Source organism: Cucurbita moschata, unplaced genomic scaffold, assembly GCF_002738365.1.
Source record: "Cucurbita moschata cultivar Rifu unplaced genomic scaffold, Cmos_1.0 Cmo_Scf00009, whole genome shotgun sequence".
Taxonomy (NCBI): Eukaryota; Viridiplantae; Streptophyta; class Magnoliopsida; order Cucurbitales; family Cucurbitaceae; genus Cucurbita; species Cucurbita moschata.
Window position 1 is genome coordinate 1 of NW_019268525.1, and position 13736 is coordinate 13736.

The 13736-nt window shown below is 37.5% G+C and overlaps 1 protein-coding gene and 1 long non-coding RNA gene across 5 annotated transcripts; both read right to left on the minus strand.

The window, feature by feature from the left end:
* Nucleotides 1-93: 93 nt before the first annotated feature.
* On the minus strand, nt 94-1148 carry LOC111447143. The gene is made up of 3 exons (XR_002711224.1): nt 649-1148; nt 461-545; nt 94-174 (listed from the first exon to the last, which is right to left on the minus strand). It is a non-coding gene; the product is annotated as an uncharacterized LOC111447143 (long non-coding RNA).
* Nucleotides 1149-3726: 2578 nt separating this feature from the next.
* On the minus strand, nt 3727-8592 carry LOC111447141 (putative Myb family transcription factor At1g14600). Of its 4 annotated transcripts, XM_023086159.1 has the most exons (8): nt 8104-8592; nt 6351-6409; nt 5185-5257; nt 4753-4929; nt 4577-4653; nt 4446-4482; nt 4010-4165; nt 3727-3909 (listed from the first exon to the last, which is right to left on the minus strand). In XM_023086159.1, exons 4-8 carry the CDS (start codon nt 4880-4882, stop codon nt 3875-3877), a joined length of 435 nt encoding a protein of 144 aa, XP_022941927.1. In that variant the 5' UTR covers nt 4883-4929; nt 5185-5257; nt 6351-6409; nt 8104-8592; the 3' UTR covers nt 3727-3874. The 4 variants fall into 4 exon arrangements, with proteins under 4 accessions (XP_022941927.1, XP_022941928.1, XP_022941925.1 ...); XM_023086160.1 differs by lacking the exon at nt 6351-6409 and having other exon boundaries at nt 5185-5222; XM_023086157.1 differs by lacking the exon at nt 8104-8592 and having other exon boundaries at nt 5185-5222; nt 6351-6460.
* Nucleotides 8593-13736: the final 5144 nt, after the last annotated feature.

Here is a 13736-nt window from a genome sequence, read left to right on the forward strand (position 1 = left end):
CAAAAACCCTAAACCCTAACCCCCAAAACCCAAACCCCAAAAACCCAAACCCCCCCCCAAAACCCTAAACTTGCACCTGCTCCAGATCGGTAAACCCGGCTTCTCGGAATTTCTTTACTTTCTTGGTGCAGGAAGAAGATACCTGGTTTACAATGGCATTGGGCAAGGCAGCATCTCAGAAGAAATTAATTTGTGGCAGACAGTTGAAATAGCACCCAGTGCATATAATATGGTATGTTTTCCCTGTCAAAGCAAGAAAAAGAAAGCAAAGCTAATCAATTCCTGTCATTGCTTGCTCAGATTTTTACCATTATTCTGTTAATATACCAGAATCCTCTTCTTCATGCTAGGTTTGTCAAACTGAAATATATGCAAAAACTTCAAAGTTAGATGGGTCCTATTCCTGAAAACGATACAGCATATTGCATTTGGGTAAGAAGGTAAAATCATATAACTGTACCTCCCATATATGATTGGAGGACTTGATGATAAGATGAAATGGACTCGCCCAGAACTTCACGAAGTTTGCAAATTGCATGTGCTGACTACAAAATAGGAACAAACAAGCAGAATGGAAAAAATGATAAAAGGAAAATCATTGAAATTAGAAAAAGCAAGAAGGGAGCAAGAACCCTAAACCCTACTTACTTCCTTTTAACTGGTCCATGATGATGATGTAATTCCAGTTATTCCACTTATTTTCGTCTCCAGGTTTGAAGGAAACTTCTTTTTGGTAGACTTGCTAAACATCAATCTTTAGTAGAATGGTTTCCGTATTTCATGTCGCTTTATTGATTCATATCCTTTAACGATGCCCTTTCTCCGACGTTGTGGGCCTCCTGCGCCGTCTCCGAAACCATTACTTTAGCCTTTCCCACAGCACTGGCTATCTTATGCTTACATTTGCCCAAGGCATCGCAAATAAGATCTCTGGTGCGGTGCGTTTCGGCGTCTTTGGTGGGTTCGGAAGAGATGGAAACCTTAGTATTCTGTTGTCCTTGGTCGCCATACTCGACCACAACCACTCGGTGACCTTCTTTAACGATAACATCCTGCTCCTGATCTGGCCGGGACGCCGGGGAAGGAGACCAGAGTCCCGCTGCAGATAAAGAAGTAATGACCAGACACAAAGCGAATAGGTTGGGCATGATGATGATGTTGAAGGTGTCGAAAACAGGAAGATGCTGTAAAACCAGAAGTGACAACCAGGAAGATGCTGCACAACCAGGAGTGACACGTAGTACACGTGTTTCGACACGTAGTGCATGTAGAGGAACACGTGTTTCGACACTGCATTTCAACGCGACTATAGAAGCGTACACGATGCAAATAACGCTGAGTCGCTTACCAATCTTGGAGCGATCAGAGAATATAAAGGAATGGTCTTCTCAGGAGTGGATCCCGCTTGGCTGCTGCGGATCCCACCACAATACTTCAGAATTTGAAAATTAAATAATAAAAAATCTCGGGGCTCTATGCAAGCCAAACAATCAAAGATTGAAATGACAATGAGATCATATCAATTAATTAGGCAAAATAATTGAGATCTCAGCAATGAAAGAAAGGTCAATTCAGGGTTTCTTTTTCTTCCGAGGAAAAGCGATGGGCGGCGGTCGGGGGACAGAATGAGCTAGAGATAAGGAATTTATATGCAAGGAGACCATGAAATCGTACTTGGGACATAGTAGAGATACCTCCAGGACGAAAATCAAGTTTCCTAGTACTCCTTTCTAGGAGCTGAATCCTCCAACGTAAGAACTTGGTCCGCTTTTCCTAAAACTCCTCTCCCTGCTGTATCCAGATCGTCCTCCAGATTCTCGTCCACAAGGGAGTCGATACCAAATTCCTCCCTCCACCGAATTGTGTTTCGGAACATAGGGAATGCATCCCTCACTTTGAACTCCCTCGCCCTCAAAAACATCAGCAGAATCACACCCGTCCGGTGGTCTTCAAGAAGAGGAACCCCCCAAATTGACAGCTTCTTCTCTCTTCCTTTCGGTGGTGTTTTGTGATTTACATGTGAATATACATGCAAATTGCAATTAGAAGTCATGTAACTACACATGCAAATGTCAACCCAGTTAAGATGTTACAAATTAGTTCCTTCTACCTCTGATTTGTGTTGGTTGGTTAATATTTTGCAAAAGAACAGGAAGGAATTCCTTACAAGCTCAAACAATAAGAGCATGCTTAATATATTATAAAAGTGTTTCTTAGCCAATAAATCAGTTGGAGAGGGAAAAAATTGCGTTCAGAGAGTTCCCATTACCAAGTTTGCTAGGAAGACAATTGTCAAAAAGAGGATAACTTTTTTTGTTAAGTATATTTGTCATACTACAATAAAACGAAAAAAATAATGAAAGAAAGAAAAAGTAGATTAAGAACAAATTTCAAACTGCATATCATGGTTAGCCAAATGAATACATGTCAAACTATAACTGTTAATTTGAATATGAATGCAACAAGCCCGAGTACGGAATCCGATTACCTCACATTAACTCAGAATAGTGTTTATAGCTCTCACTGCTTTCATCTCGATCACCAAGGAGAGCACCACCATACCAACCATTGGCTTCTTGTAATAACAATATAATTATAACCTGAAAGCACTTGTAAATAAATATTCAACAACCACACAAGGACAAAGAAGATTTCTGACTTGAAGTTGTACCTGCCATTGGTGCTTTCAAAGTCTTCTCCACGAGTGCAGTGACTTGTTTGTGTGCACGAAGGCTTGTTGTAGTATATATGATTGCATGTAATTGTAAAACGTGATTATGAAGTCTCTTGTATGTTTTGAGTGACATGATATTTCTAAATGAAACTGGCGCTATTATTTGTCAAGCATAGTCATAGGTTGGTCATCCTCCATTTTGGATCTTGATTATAAGATTTTGCCCCTCAACTGCAGCAAGCTATAATATCATTTAAACATATTTCATATACCCTCGTGAGTGTCACCGGTGATGATTTCATGGTATTTTAAATATAATGTGGCTTTTTAAAGTTATCAATCTCTCTATAGTGACGTGGTTTTTCTTTCTTAGAATTATATATTTGGATTTATTATTAATATTATTATTTAGATCTAGAAAGTGGAGGATTGGAGGGAGGGAAGAGGAGTGATTTAAAAATATTTTAAACAAATAATTTCTACCGTGAAACATAGGAAGTATGATTAATCGAATCTTAGATTTAGATAAATCTTACCCTTTTTACTTTAAATTTGTATAATTATAGTATTATTTAACTTAACTTGAATCAGTATTGTATTTTTATTTTAGTTCAATAGGGAGAAGGCCCCTTGATTATGTCCAAGTTTATGAAAGTTGGCCTATAACTAGAACTAAAATAAAAACTACAACTCTGTCCCTAAATTTAAAATACCCATTTCCCATGCAAAATAAATGCAACCCGAAATATTGGAAGCGAGAGAGACCTAAAAAGAAAATTCGAAACTGAAATTGAATTCACACAAGTTCTGATTAGCCACCAAAATGCGCCATTGACAACTCTAAATTCACACCAATTTTCTGCTGTTGCCTTATAGAACACCAACTCCAACAATCTATGTGATTGTAATTATTTTTATCCAACTTTGAACAAGGAGAAGAAATTGCCTCACAGATTTCAGTGCTTGAATGATGATCGTGATGTTGTAAAGATAGAGATAGAGATAGTTCAAAGAACTTGCTTTCTTTCTCCTTCTCTTCTTCTTCTCTTCGATGTCCCTCTTGTTTAACAGTAGCAGATTCGTTCACTGCAACGCGGTCTGATTTAGAATTAGGCATCATCTTTATCTTTGGATGCTCCATTCCCTCTCTATCTCCTTGGCAATCATAAGAATAGTATCGATTCAAACTGTTCCTATATATTATTTGTTCCTCGCCCCAGCTCCAGATTTTTGCGCTGATATGATCAGAATATGAGAAGAAAACATGTTAATAGAGACAAAGAAGGGAAAAACAATGACAAACGAATACCCAATGTTTGTTGTTACTTCAGGCACCTTTTTGACGCTGAAATTTGAGCTGTTCTTGATCGCCTCCCTTTGCTACTTCGCCCAAATCCCTCGCGTTTTCTTCTTCTACGCACCAGTCGTCTTCGTCTTCCTCCTCGTCCTCGAAGATACTAGGCTTTCTTTTAAGGGTTGAAGAATTTAGATCTGTGAACCAAACAAAAATTCATTATTGAAAAGAAAACAAAATTTACGCCGGAAATGTGTGTACAGGAAAATTGCTAATATTAGGAGTTGAAAGGGCAATAGCTTTTTGTGCCATTTACAACAATTTGTGTATGAACTAAAAATAATAAAACATCGGGTTAAATTTGAAATAATAAAGAGGGTTATATTCATAAACATTAATTGTTTTCTTATTTTCTAAATAACCCAAAAAAGGTAAAAGAAAACCATGTCAGTATGGCCTAAATTATAATTATTGTACCTTGTCTTCCCATATCAGCCCTCACACTCCTATACATCTGTCCCAAAGAAACATATATAGAAGAATATGAATCCAACCCAAATGAGAAATGTGTTGACTTTTATTTAGCGAGAGAGGGAGAAAGACAAGACCTGGAGATGGCTCTTTACGTGTGAAATGGTGAGTCCCTTGGCATCCATCAGCTGTAGAACAAGCTTAGGCGCAGCTTCTAATTCAACCAAACAAAAACCATGAATCCAAAATGAAAAAACTTTGACTTCCATGTGTTTGAACTGTAAAAGGAGTAGAAGTAAGAAAAAGAAGTTACTTTGATGGCCACCAAGTGTTTGAATGGCAAGAACAAAGGAGTGATGAAGCTCAGGAGTCCATCTCAATCTTGGGACTTTGGATCTAATGTACTGTCTCGCATTTGCAGTTCTACCACACCTACTACTCATCTTTCTGGACTCGATTAGCTTTGAACTCTCTTAGCTAGTTAGCTAGCCTGAAGAAGGAAAAGGGTTTAAGGAGAGGGAGGGAAAAGAAGATCACGAGAAAGGGAAAATACGAAGCCCAGTCTGAAAATTCCTTAAAAGACTTCTGATAAAATTACCTGCTGCTTCTGCTCCTGCTTTTTTCTGTGTACTGCCACTGTTCAACAAACAACAAATACATGTATCATTACCCTGCCACCCAAATCAAATTCTGTCTGTTAAAAGCCCAGTCTGAAAATTCCTTAAAAGACTTCTGATAAAATTACCTGCTGCTTCTGCTCCTGCTTTTTTCTGTGTACTGCCACTGTTCAACAAACAACAAATACATGTATCATTACCCTGCCACCCAAATCAAATTCTGTCTGTTAAGAGAGGGAGATTTCGTGAATGTTTTGTTGCCTTCTCTTTTTCTGCTTTCTAAATATATTGTTTGTTTATCGGAATTGGGTTTTTTCTTTTTCTTTTAAATCTGTCTGTAATCAATACGATCACCAAGTTTCCATTTTTTATTTTTTATTTTTTATTTTAAATTTGTGAAGGGGGTTTATTATTCTCCTTCCGAAAATAAACAATTATTATTACCATTTATATTCTTGGAACACTCGCCTCCGTACTACAATTAAACACTCCCCATCCCTCCATCACTTTCTCAAATTACGGTTTTGCCCTGAAGGGATAACATAAGTACGGAGCTTCTTTTGGTTTTTATTATTATTTTTTAATTACAAGTTATTAGTTTTTAGGCTTCCGAATTTTTAAAAAATCAAATCAAAAATTAAATTGAGTGGTTAGATTTAACGTTAGTAAGTTATGTAACTCGGTACAAATGTGTGGTTTTAGAAAAACTTATTGCGAGTATTGCCTTCCTTAAATCAATTCATTAATAATTAAAATTATATTTATAGCAATTTTAAGGAATCATTATATTGTCTTGGGTTAGATTTCAAATTCATACAACCCTATATAAAATATATCAATAGTTTTAATTGCAGTTCCAAGCATCCAATTCTTATATGTCAATTTTTTGAGTATTTGAAATTTGGTGGAAGGAAACGATAATGTGGTTTAAATTCATAAATCAAAAGGAACACTTTGAACTTAAAATACAGCAGAGAACTCGTCATCTTTTTTCTAGATACAGAAAACCAACCCCATCAAAGACATCCCTTCACAGACCTAAATTCAAATCCAATTCCTGAGGAGCATAAAACTCGATTAGTTACGACTCTCTTAATTTCTTTTCAAACTTGAACTTGGAAAAATTGTATCTGAAAAGTTATGAAACCATTGATATCAGTACACATCAACAACATTCAGATGCTGAATAACTTTATTCTAAATGCTGAATAAGGGATATGTGAATAACTTTATTCTAAATGCTGAATAAGGGATATGCCCAACAGATTTAAAAGTCGTTTACGTTTTCAAATACCTTCCTATTGCTGGCACCAGGAAATAGCGAACCTTGACATGTCAGTAATTTATGATATCCTGTCAGATTTAGGTGAAACAATCAACAAGTAACTCGACATTATGCAATAAAGTGGAAAGATCAACTTCCAAGTCTTCTTCAATGTAATTCCAATCCCAAACCCACCCTCGCAAGACTCCTTCATCACCTACTCCCTCCACACACATCCCCAACAGCAAGAACCCAACACCAACCCCATTCTGATCCTCCTGGTTAATAAAAAAATGGTAGTTGGCATGTTTGCATTGATTAAACAATCCTTATCCACAATGTTGATCTAGATTCTCAAGGATTACAATTGGAAGCCCTTTTCTCAATTTTGAAGGTAAGGGAGCTTATGTAAACCTCAAGAAGTGTCAATTCCCTCAGCCAAAGGTGGAGTGCGAGTTGAAGTGGATCCAACCAAAATCCAAGGAATGCTACAGTAGCTTACATTGAAATCATCGAAGGTGTTAGGACGTACTTTGGATTGATAAGATTCTACCAACGACTTCCCACTAAATATGGAAAATTGTTCCCCTCACTTAGGGGTTGAAGAAAGATGCATTCATATGGAATGAGGAAGCTACTTGTGCGTTGGACTATTAACGTAAGCAATGATCTCTTTTCCTATTTTTCCCTTTCTAGGGGCAGCTCTTTATATAAAACTACCTATGAGTGAGAACAGTGGTCATTGCATCAAATAGTATAGAAATGATTACACAACATCTTGGAGCCTGCGCACCGAGAACCTTTGCGCATCAACATTAGGCTGGGCAAGCACCTCCAATTAGGCACTCACCTAAAAGAACCCTATCAGTTTAATTCTGTCTTTTATGTTTATTTTTTAAAAAATATACTCAGAAGACCCATGAAACCTAGTTATCTCAGCCCATGGAAAGCCATCCAAACATCGTTGCTTCTAATTCTCTTCCACATCTAGTTTTGCATAAAAACCACACCTAGTCTTGTGCCTCAAGCAACCATCTCAATAAAGTTATAAATAAAAACACTTACATTTATTGGGGAAGAAATTCAGCCATTTGTTGACTAACATGCAATTAGCACTTTTTTTTTTTTTTTTTTTTTTTTATAGGAGCCGTGAGTGAGCACTTCAGTAGTGCTTCTAGGAAATGTAAGAAAGAGCCTTTTGCCTTTTGCCTCTTCCTCCTCCACCCCTTACCGCTCTTCTTTATTTGACTGATCTTCTCCTCTCGTGGGTGAAAGGTATTAAGCACACTCACTTAGGATATCACTCAAGAAATTGATAAGTGTCTCATATCATCTCTCACCATATGCAATCACTTGAGTGCACCTTGAAAATGTTGTTAAACTTTTTTAAAAAATTAACTGAAGGCCTTTTTACGATTTCGTTGAACAAGAGTACATGTCAATTATTATTGAGCCATACTCACTTTGATAGCCTTCGGCTAATGCTTTAAAAACTTTCTAAAGAAACATATGGTTGGAAAGGAATACAAGGTGGTTTAATGCTGTATCTAAGGATTGTTGCAAAAAAAAAAAAAAAAAAAAATTGTTCCTTTCTGGTTACTTTAGAAAGAGAGTTCAATTGTTATTCTTTTTTTGTAATAAATTACTCTATATAAATTCGAGGTAGGAGAGTTTTATCTTGAGGCTTTGGGCTTGGGTTCAAAGATGCAGATTTGGGAAGAGTTTTTGAAGATGTACTACAATGCAAGCAGTGAACACCGAACAAATAGAAAAGTCAACTAACCTTTCGTATTTGATATACCAAGCATTCTTTGAGCCATCTGAGGGAGGAATTCTTTTTCTAACTGAACAAAAATGAGCACTGAGAGCATAGATTAAACAACGACAAAACTTTTATGGCCAGTATGATAAGTGAAAATAATCCTTTGTTCACTGAAAAATAGATCCTTGTAGGTTGTAACTTTTAAGCATCTTTTGCAACTAGGATAACCCACTTTCCATGAAAGATTCATACTCTAAAACGGTAGAAGAGGAAAATATATAATCATTTTGGGGTGGATCATTCATAATTTCCTTTTACTATCCTAAGAGTCTAACAGAACTTCCAGTAGCCCAACCTTACAAAAGGTACTACTATTAGAACTTAAGAAATTGGTACAAAAGATCAGTCCCTCTCACAAATAAAGCTCGTGGTGAATTTTGAGAGTCTTGAGCTGACCAGAAGAAATGATGAATGGACCTTTATCAAGTAGTCAATCGAGTAAGTTCATTTTATAGTGCACAAGTCATTGCAAAATGCCCCACCATAGGTCCTTAGTCTTTCAAAGAAAGATTTATGATATATCCAATTGTTTTCAAAACAACTTGGCCAATTTTAGTACCGTTTTGACACCCAATAAGAGCTTATGCTTCCAGAGCCCAAGCTTAGGAAATAACTGGTTTCCTTGGTAGTGCCCAAGTTTGGGAAATAATGATCCTCTTTATCTTATTTATTTTATGAAACAGGACATGTTCTTCCTTTTTCTCAAATCTCGGACTGTTTCGTACTCTCCATAACGAGCTCATATTCACACTTCTCGTAGGAATGGCGCTCGTTTTCGCATTTCCATGGGAGGTAGAACTCTGATTGGCGACATTAAGAGGGATCAACAAGTGAGCGCACTGGTCTCGGTAAGGGATTGGAACCCTAGCCTCGACCATCTCAGCCTGCGTCGCTATCATCTTCTTCGAGGAGCCCGAGACTTCCATAATGATCTACTCTCCGGCTGTCGCCCCGGTTCGTGAGCTTGACTGTGAATATCAATGGCCGTCCATCGCAATTGAAGTAAATTGTTTACACGAAAATTTGATAGTATTACACCAAACAAAATTATTATCTTTTTCTTATTTTTCTTAGACGGTTTATTCTCAAACATTTTAGATAAACCTCGGATCAAATTCTTTCTATACTTTCTTCGGCTTAAAATGACAAATTAAGAACAAAAAGTGTGATGAATTAATAAAAATTGCTTTTGTTTTAAATGAAAACTTTTAATATTTTGTTTCAAAGTAATATTCTTGATATTTTTTAAAAGACTAAAAAAAATACTAACATTTTTTTAAAAAAAAAGGTTAAAGAGTACTAATCATTAGTAACAATTTTTTTTTTAATTATAGGTTATTTTGAGTTGGGAAGAACCAACTTTAAAACAAATTAATCTTAATTTAGCAAAATTAAGAGGTGCCAACCAAAAAGTTAGGTGCATTATATACTTACATATTTTACACATTATTAGGATGGAACTTCAACCAAGTTATTAAAGTGCCGTAAAGAATTAAACTTACCAAACAAAAAAATAGTTTTGTCCCCTTGCAAATCTAGTCTAAACTATAAACAAAAACTTAAAAAAGTATATTTAGAAAAGAAAAAAAAATGTCGATGGCACGTGATCACTCCAGTCCACATCGAATCATTAATTACTAAAATTTTGTTTCAAAAATAATAATAGGAATAAATAAGGCCTACCTTCGACGTGCACGTGATAACGATGAGCTCAGCCACCAACCATTTGACTCTTGCCACCGTCGTCCAGCTTTGACAATGGAGCTTCACCATTACATCATTTCATCCCATATTTCTCTGTTTCTCTCCCCATCTCTCTCTCTCTCTCTCTCTCTCTCTCTCTCTCTCTCTCTCCCCATTTCCTGCAATCTTTTTCCCTGAAACCCCAGACCCTTAATCCCAATTCTCCTCGATGGGTCTTCATAGCTTCTTCTTAATCCTTCTTCCCGTCTCTTTCTTCTTCCAATTCCGCCTCTCCCTTTCCCAGAACCCCACAATTTGCCATTCCGACGACTTCAAGGCCTTGCAGGACTTCCACAGCGCGTTTGATTCCCAAATCGACGGATGGCACACCGGCTGTTCGACGAATTGCTGCAGTTGTATTGGCCTCACTTGTGACTCTTCTGGACGGGTTGTGAAGATGGAGCTTGGTGGTAGGAAGATCAAGGGTCAGTTACCTTACTCGATTGCAAGATTGGAACACCTCAGAGTTCTCAATCTGTCTTCTAATTCTCTCAATGGGTCCGTTCCCTTGGCTCTGTTTCATCTACCATACTTGGAAGTTCTTGATCTCAGTTTCAACGATTTGGTTGGGAGCATCTCATCAGGTACCATTAATTTGCCTTCCATCCGGCTTCTTAACGTTTCTCATAATAACTTTAATGGAAGTCTTCCACTTGGGGTTTGTGTTAACTCCTCTAGAATTGAGATTCTGAATCTGGGTTTCAATCATTTCACTGGTATGTTTCCTGTTGAGCTTGCTGAATGTGTTTCCTTGAAGAGACTGTTTGTGGAATCGAATTTACTCAGTGGTGGGATACCTGATGAGGCTTCTGGATTGAGGAAATTGACACATTTTTGTGTTCAGAATAACAAGCTTTCTGGTTCTTTGAATGGTGGTGTTGGGAATCTCACAAACCTTGTTCGATTTGATTTGTCATCTAATGGGTTTTTCGGCGAAATTCCGGATGTTTTTTATAACTCTGTGAATTTGAGTTATTTTGCTACCGAATCTAATAGGTTTAGCGGAAAGATTCCCAGTTCTTTGTCAAACTCTGCTTCACTCACTGTCCTAAATTTGAGGAACAATTCAATACAGGGAACTCTTGATCTCAACTGTTCAGCAATGAAAAGCCTGGTTACACTTGATTTAGGCACTAATAGGTTTCATGGCTCTATACCAAGTAATCTTCCCTCTTGTACTCAACTGAGAAGTATAAACCTTGCTAGGAACAACCTTGGCGGTCAGATCCCCGAAAGCTTTAGGAATTTTCAGAGCCTCTCGTATTTATCACTTACGAATACGAGCATTGTTAATGTTTCGTCTGCTCTTAACATCTTGCAACATTGCAAGAATTTGAGTACAATGGTCCTTACCTTTAATTTTCGTGGTGAAGTGTTGGAAGATGATCCTAACTTGCATTTCAAGAGCCTCCAAGTTTTTATAATTGCTAATTGTGGATTGAAGGGAATCATACCCCAGTGGTTGAGAGGTTCTAGGAAGCTGCAGTTGTTGGATTTGTCGTGGAACCGTCTTGGAGGAACTATTCCACCCTGGTTCAGCGAGTTGCAGTCCTTGTTTTACTTGGATTTATCTAATAATTCATTCACTGGATATATCCCTACAGAGATGACTAAAATGAGGAGTTTCATTGACAGAAAATTCTCGCCCGATGAACCTTCCTCACTAGATTTTTCCCTTTTTGTGACAAGAAATGGAACTGGATTGCAGTACAATCAAGTATGGAGGTTTCCACCCACTTTGAATCTCAGTCTCAACAATCTCAGTGGGCCAATCTCGCCAGAGTTTGGAAATCTTAAGGAGATTCTAGTTCTTGATCTGAAAATCAACAGCCTTTCGGGATCGATTCCGAGCAGCCTTTCGGGGATGGTTAGCTTAGAGACTTTGGATCTTTCTCACAACAATCTTTCAGGAATAATTCCTCCTCCACTGCAAAATCTCAATTTTTTGTCTAAGTTCAGTGTTGCATACAATCATTTACATGGGGCAATTCCTGAAGGAGGTCAGTTTCATAGCTTTGATAACTCTAGCTTTGAAGGAAACAATTTTTGTGTCCGAGACAGTATATGTACGTCAATTGATCCTCTCGTGCCATCCCACAAATCAAGAATGGATATAGGGAGTATTGTAGGTATTGTTATCGGTATTGTGTTCGGGATCATGTTTCTTATAACTCTTATGGTTGTGTTTATGCTTCGGGCTCCTCGGGGAAGAGTTGGGGATCCCGAAAATGAAGTGTCTAATACTGACGATAAAGACTTGGAGGAAGGCAGGTCAGGATTGGTAGTTCTGTTCCAAAACAATAACAATGGAAGCCTCTCGCTGGAGGACATTTTGAAATGGACAAATGATTTTGATCAAGAAAATATCATAGGATGTGGGGGTTTTGGTTTAGTTTACAAAGCAACCCTTCCCGACGGCAGAAAGGTTGCCATAAAACGGCTATCTGGTGATTGTGGTCAAATGGACAGAGAATTTCGGGCGGAAATCGAAACGCTTTCTGGTGCTCGGCATCAGAATCTTGTTCTTCTTCTAGGGTATTGTTTGTATAAAAATGACAGGCTTCTGATTTACTCTTTCATGGAGAATGGTAGCTTAGATTACTGGCTACATGAAAAACTTGATGGTCCGTCTTGCCTCAATTGGGATACCAGACTGCAGATTGCTCGGGGGGCAGCTGCAGGGCTGGCTTATTTGCATCAATCCTGTGAACCTCATATCCTCCATCGAGATATAAAGTCGAGTAACATTCTTTTAGACAAAAACTTCAAAGCTCACTTAGCCGATTTTGGTCTTGCCAGGCTCATTCTTCCCTATGATTCCCACGTCACGACCGATCTTGTTGGTACACTGGGCTACATTCCACCAGAGTACGGGCAATCCTCGGTGGCAACTTACAAAGGGGACGTGTATAGTTTTGGAGTTGTTCTATTAGAGCTTTTGACTGGTAAAAGACCAATCGATATGTGCAGACCGAAAGGAGTTCGAGACTTGATCTCTTGGGTGTTTCAAATAAGGGAAGACAGAAAAGTAAGTGAGGTGTTCGATCCGTTAATATACAATAAGCAGCATGAGACAGCGATGTCTGAAGTTCTTGATATAGCATGCCTTTGCTTATGCAAGGTACCTAAAGAGAGGCCTTCAACTCAACAGCTGGTTTCTTGGCTTGATAAAGTAGGTTAAATCTCCCAAGCTTCTCAACTCAAACATTTGTACATTTTAGTATACTGCATATATTCCACACGGTAGTTCTTTTGTGTACATATGCACATCCAGCAGTCTCAATTGAAGATGTGAAGCTTCATTTTGAGATTAAATAGTAATATTTTGAAAACTTGTAAACTAAAAGTAGATAAGTTGTTGAAAGGAGCCTTAAAAGTCTCACTTTTGACTAATAAGATAACGTTGATTTTCCCTTGTGCGGAACTATGAATTGTATTTTGGGTTCATAGGCTGGACTTTGAATAATGACAAAAAGTAATAAGTCTCACTTTCAATATATATCTTTTAAACTTTTGTTGAGGGTCAGATTAGGCTTCGTGGATCGACCAATATTTGATGCCTACTTTTGATTAACAATTTTTCCTCCCTTTTTCTCTCTTCTTTCTCCAAACTAAATGGTGGAATTGAAATTTTTTAATATGTGAGTGCAAAATCTGCGAATTTTAAATGACAAAAAGTAAGAATGATTTAGAGGAGTAGAGATCATTTTGTGTATGTAAGGAATAAATTTTGTGGCTCCCATTTTAGAGCAGGTTTCAATTGTGCTTATCCACGTTATGGAGTATTTTCTACCATAAAAAAATAATAATAATAATAAATAAATATTTATTTTTTCAAACCTAAGATTTGA

Excerpts from the sequence above, each read along its gene's own strand:
- LOC111447141 (XM_023086160.1), bottom strand. The coding sequence starts at position 4,882 with ATGAGTAGTAGGTGTGGTAGAACTGCAAATGCGAGACAGTACATTAGA. Across the intron at positions 4,654-4,752 it reads AACACTTGGTGGCCATCAAA|AAGCTGCGCCTAAGCTTGTT; the intron begins GTAACTTCTTTT and ends TGGTTGAATTAG. Across the intron at positions 4,483-4,576 it reads ACGTAAAGAGCCATCTCCAG|ATGTATAGGAGTGTGAGGGC; the intron begins GTCTTGTCTTTC and ends TCTTTGGGACAG.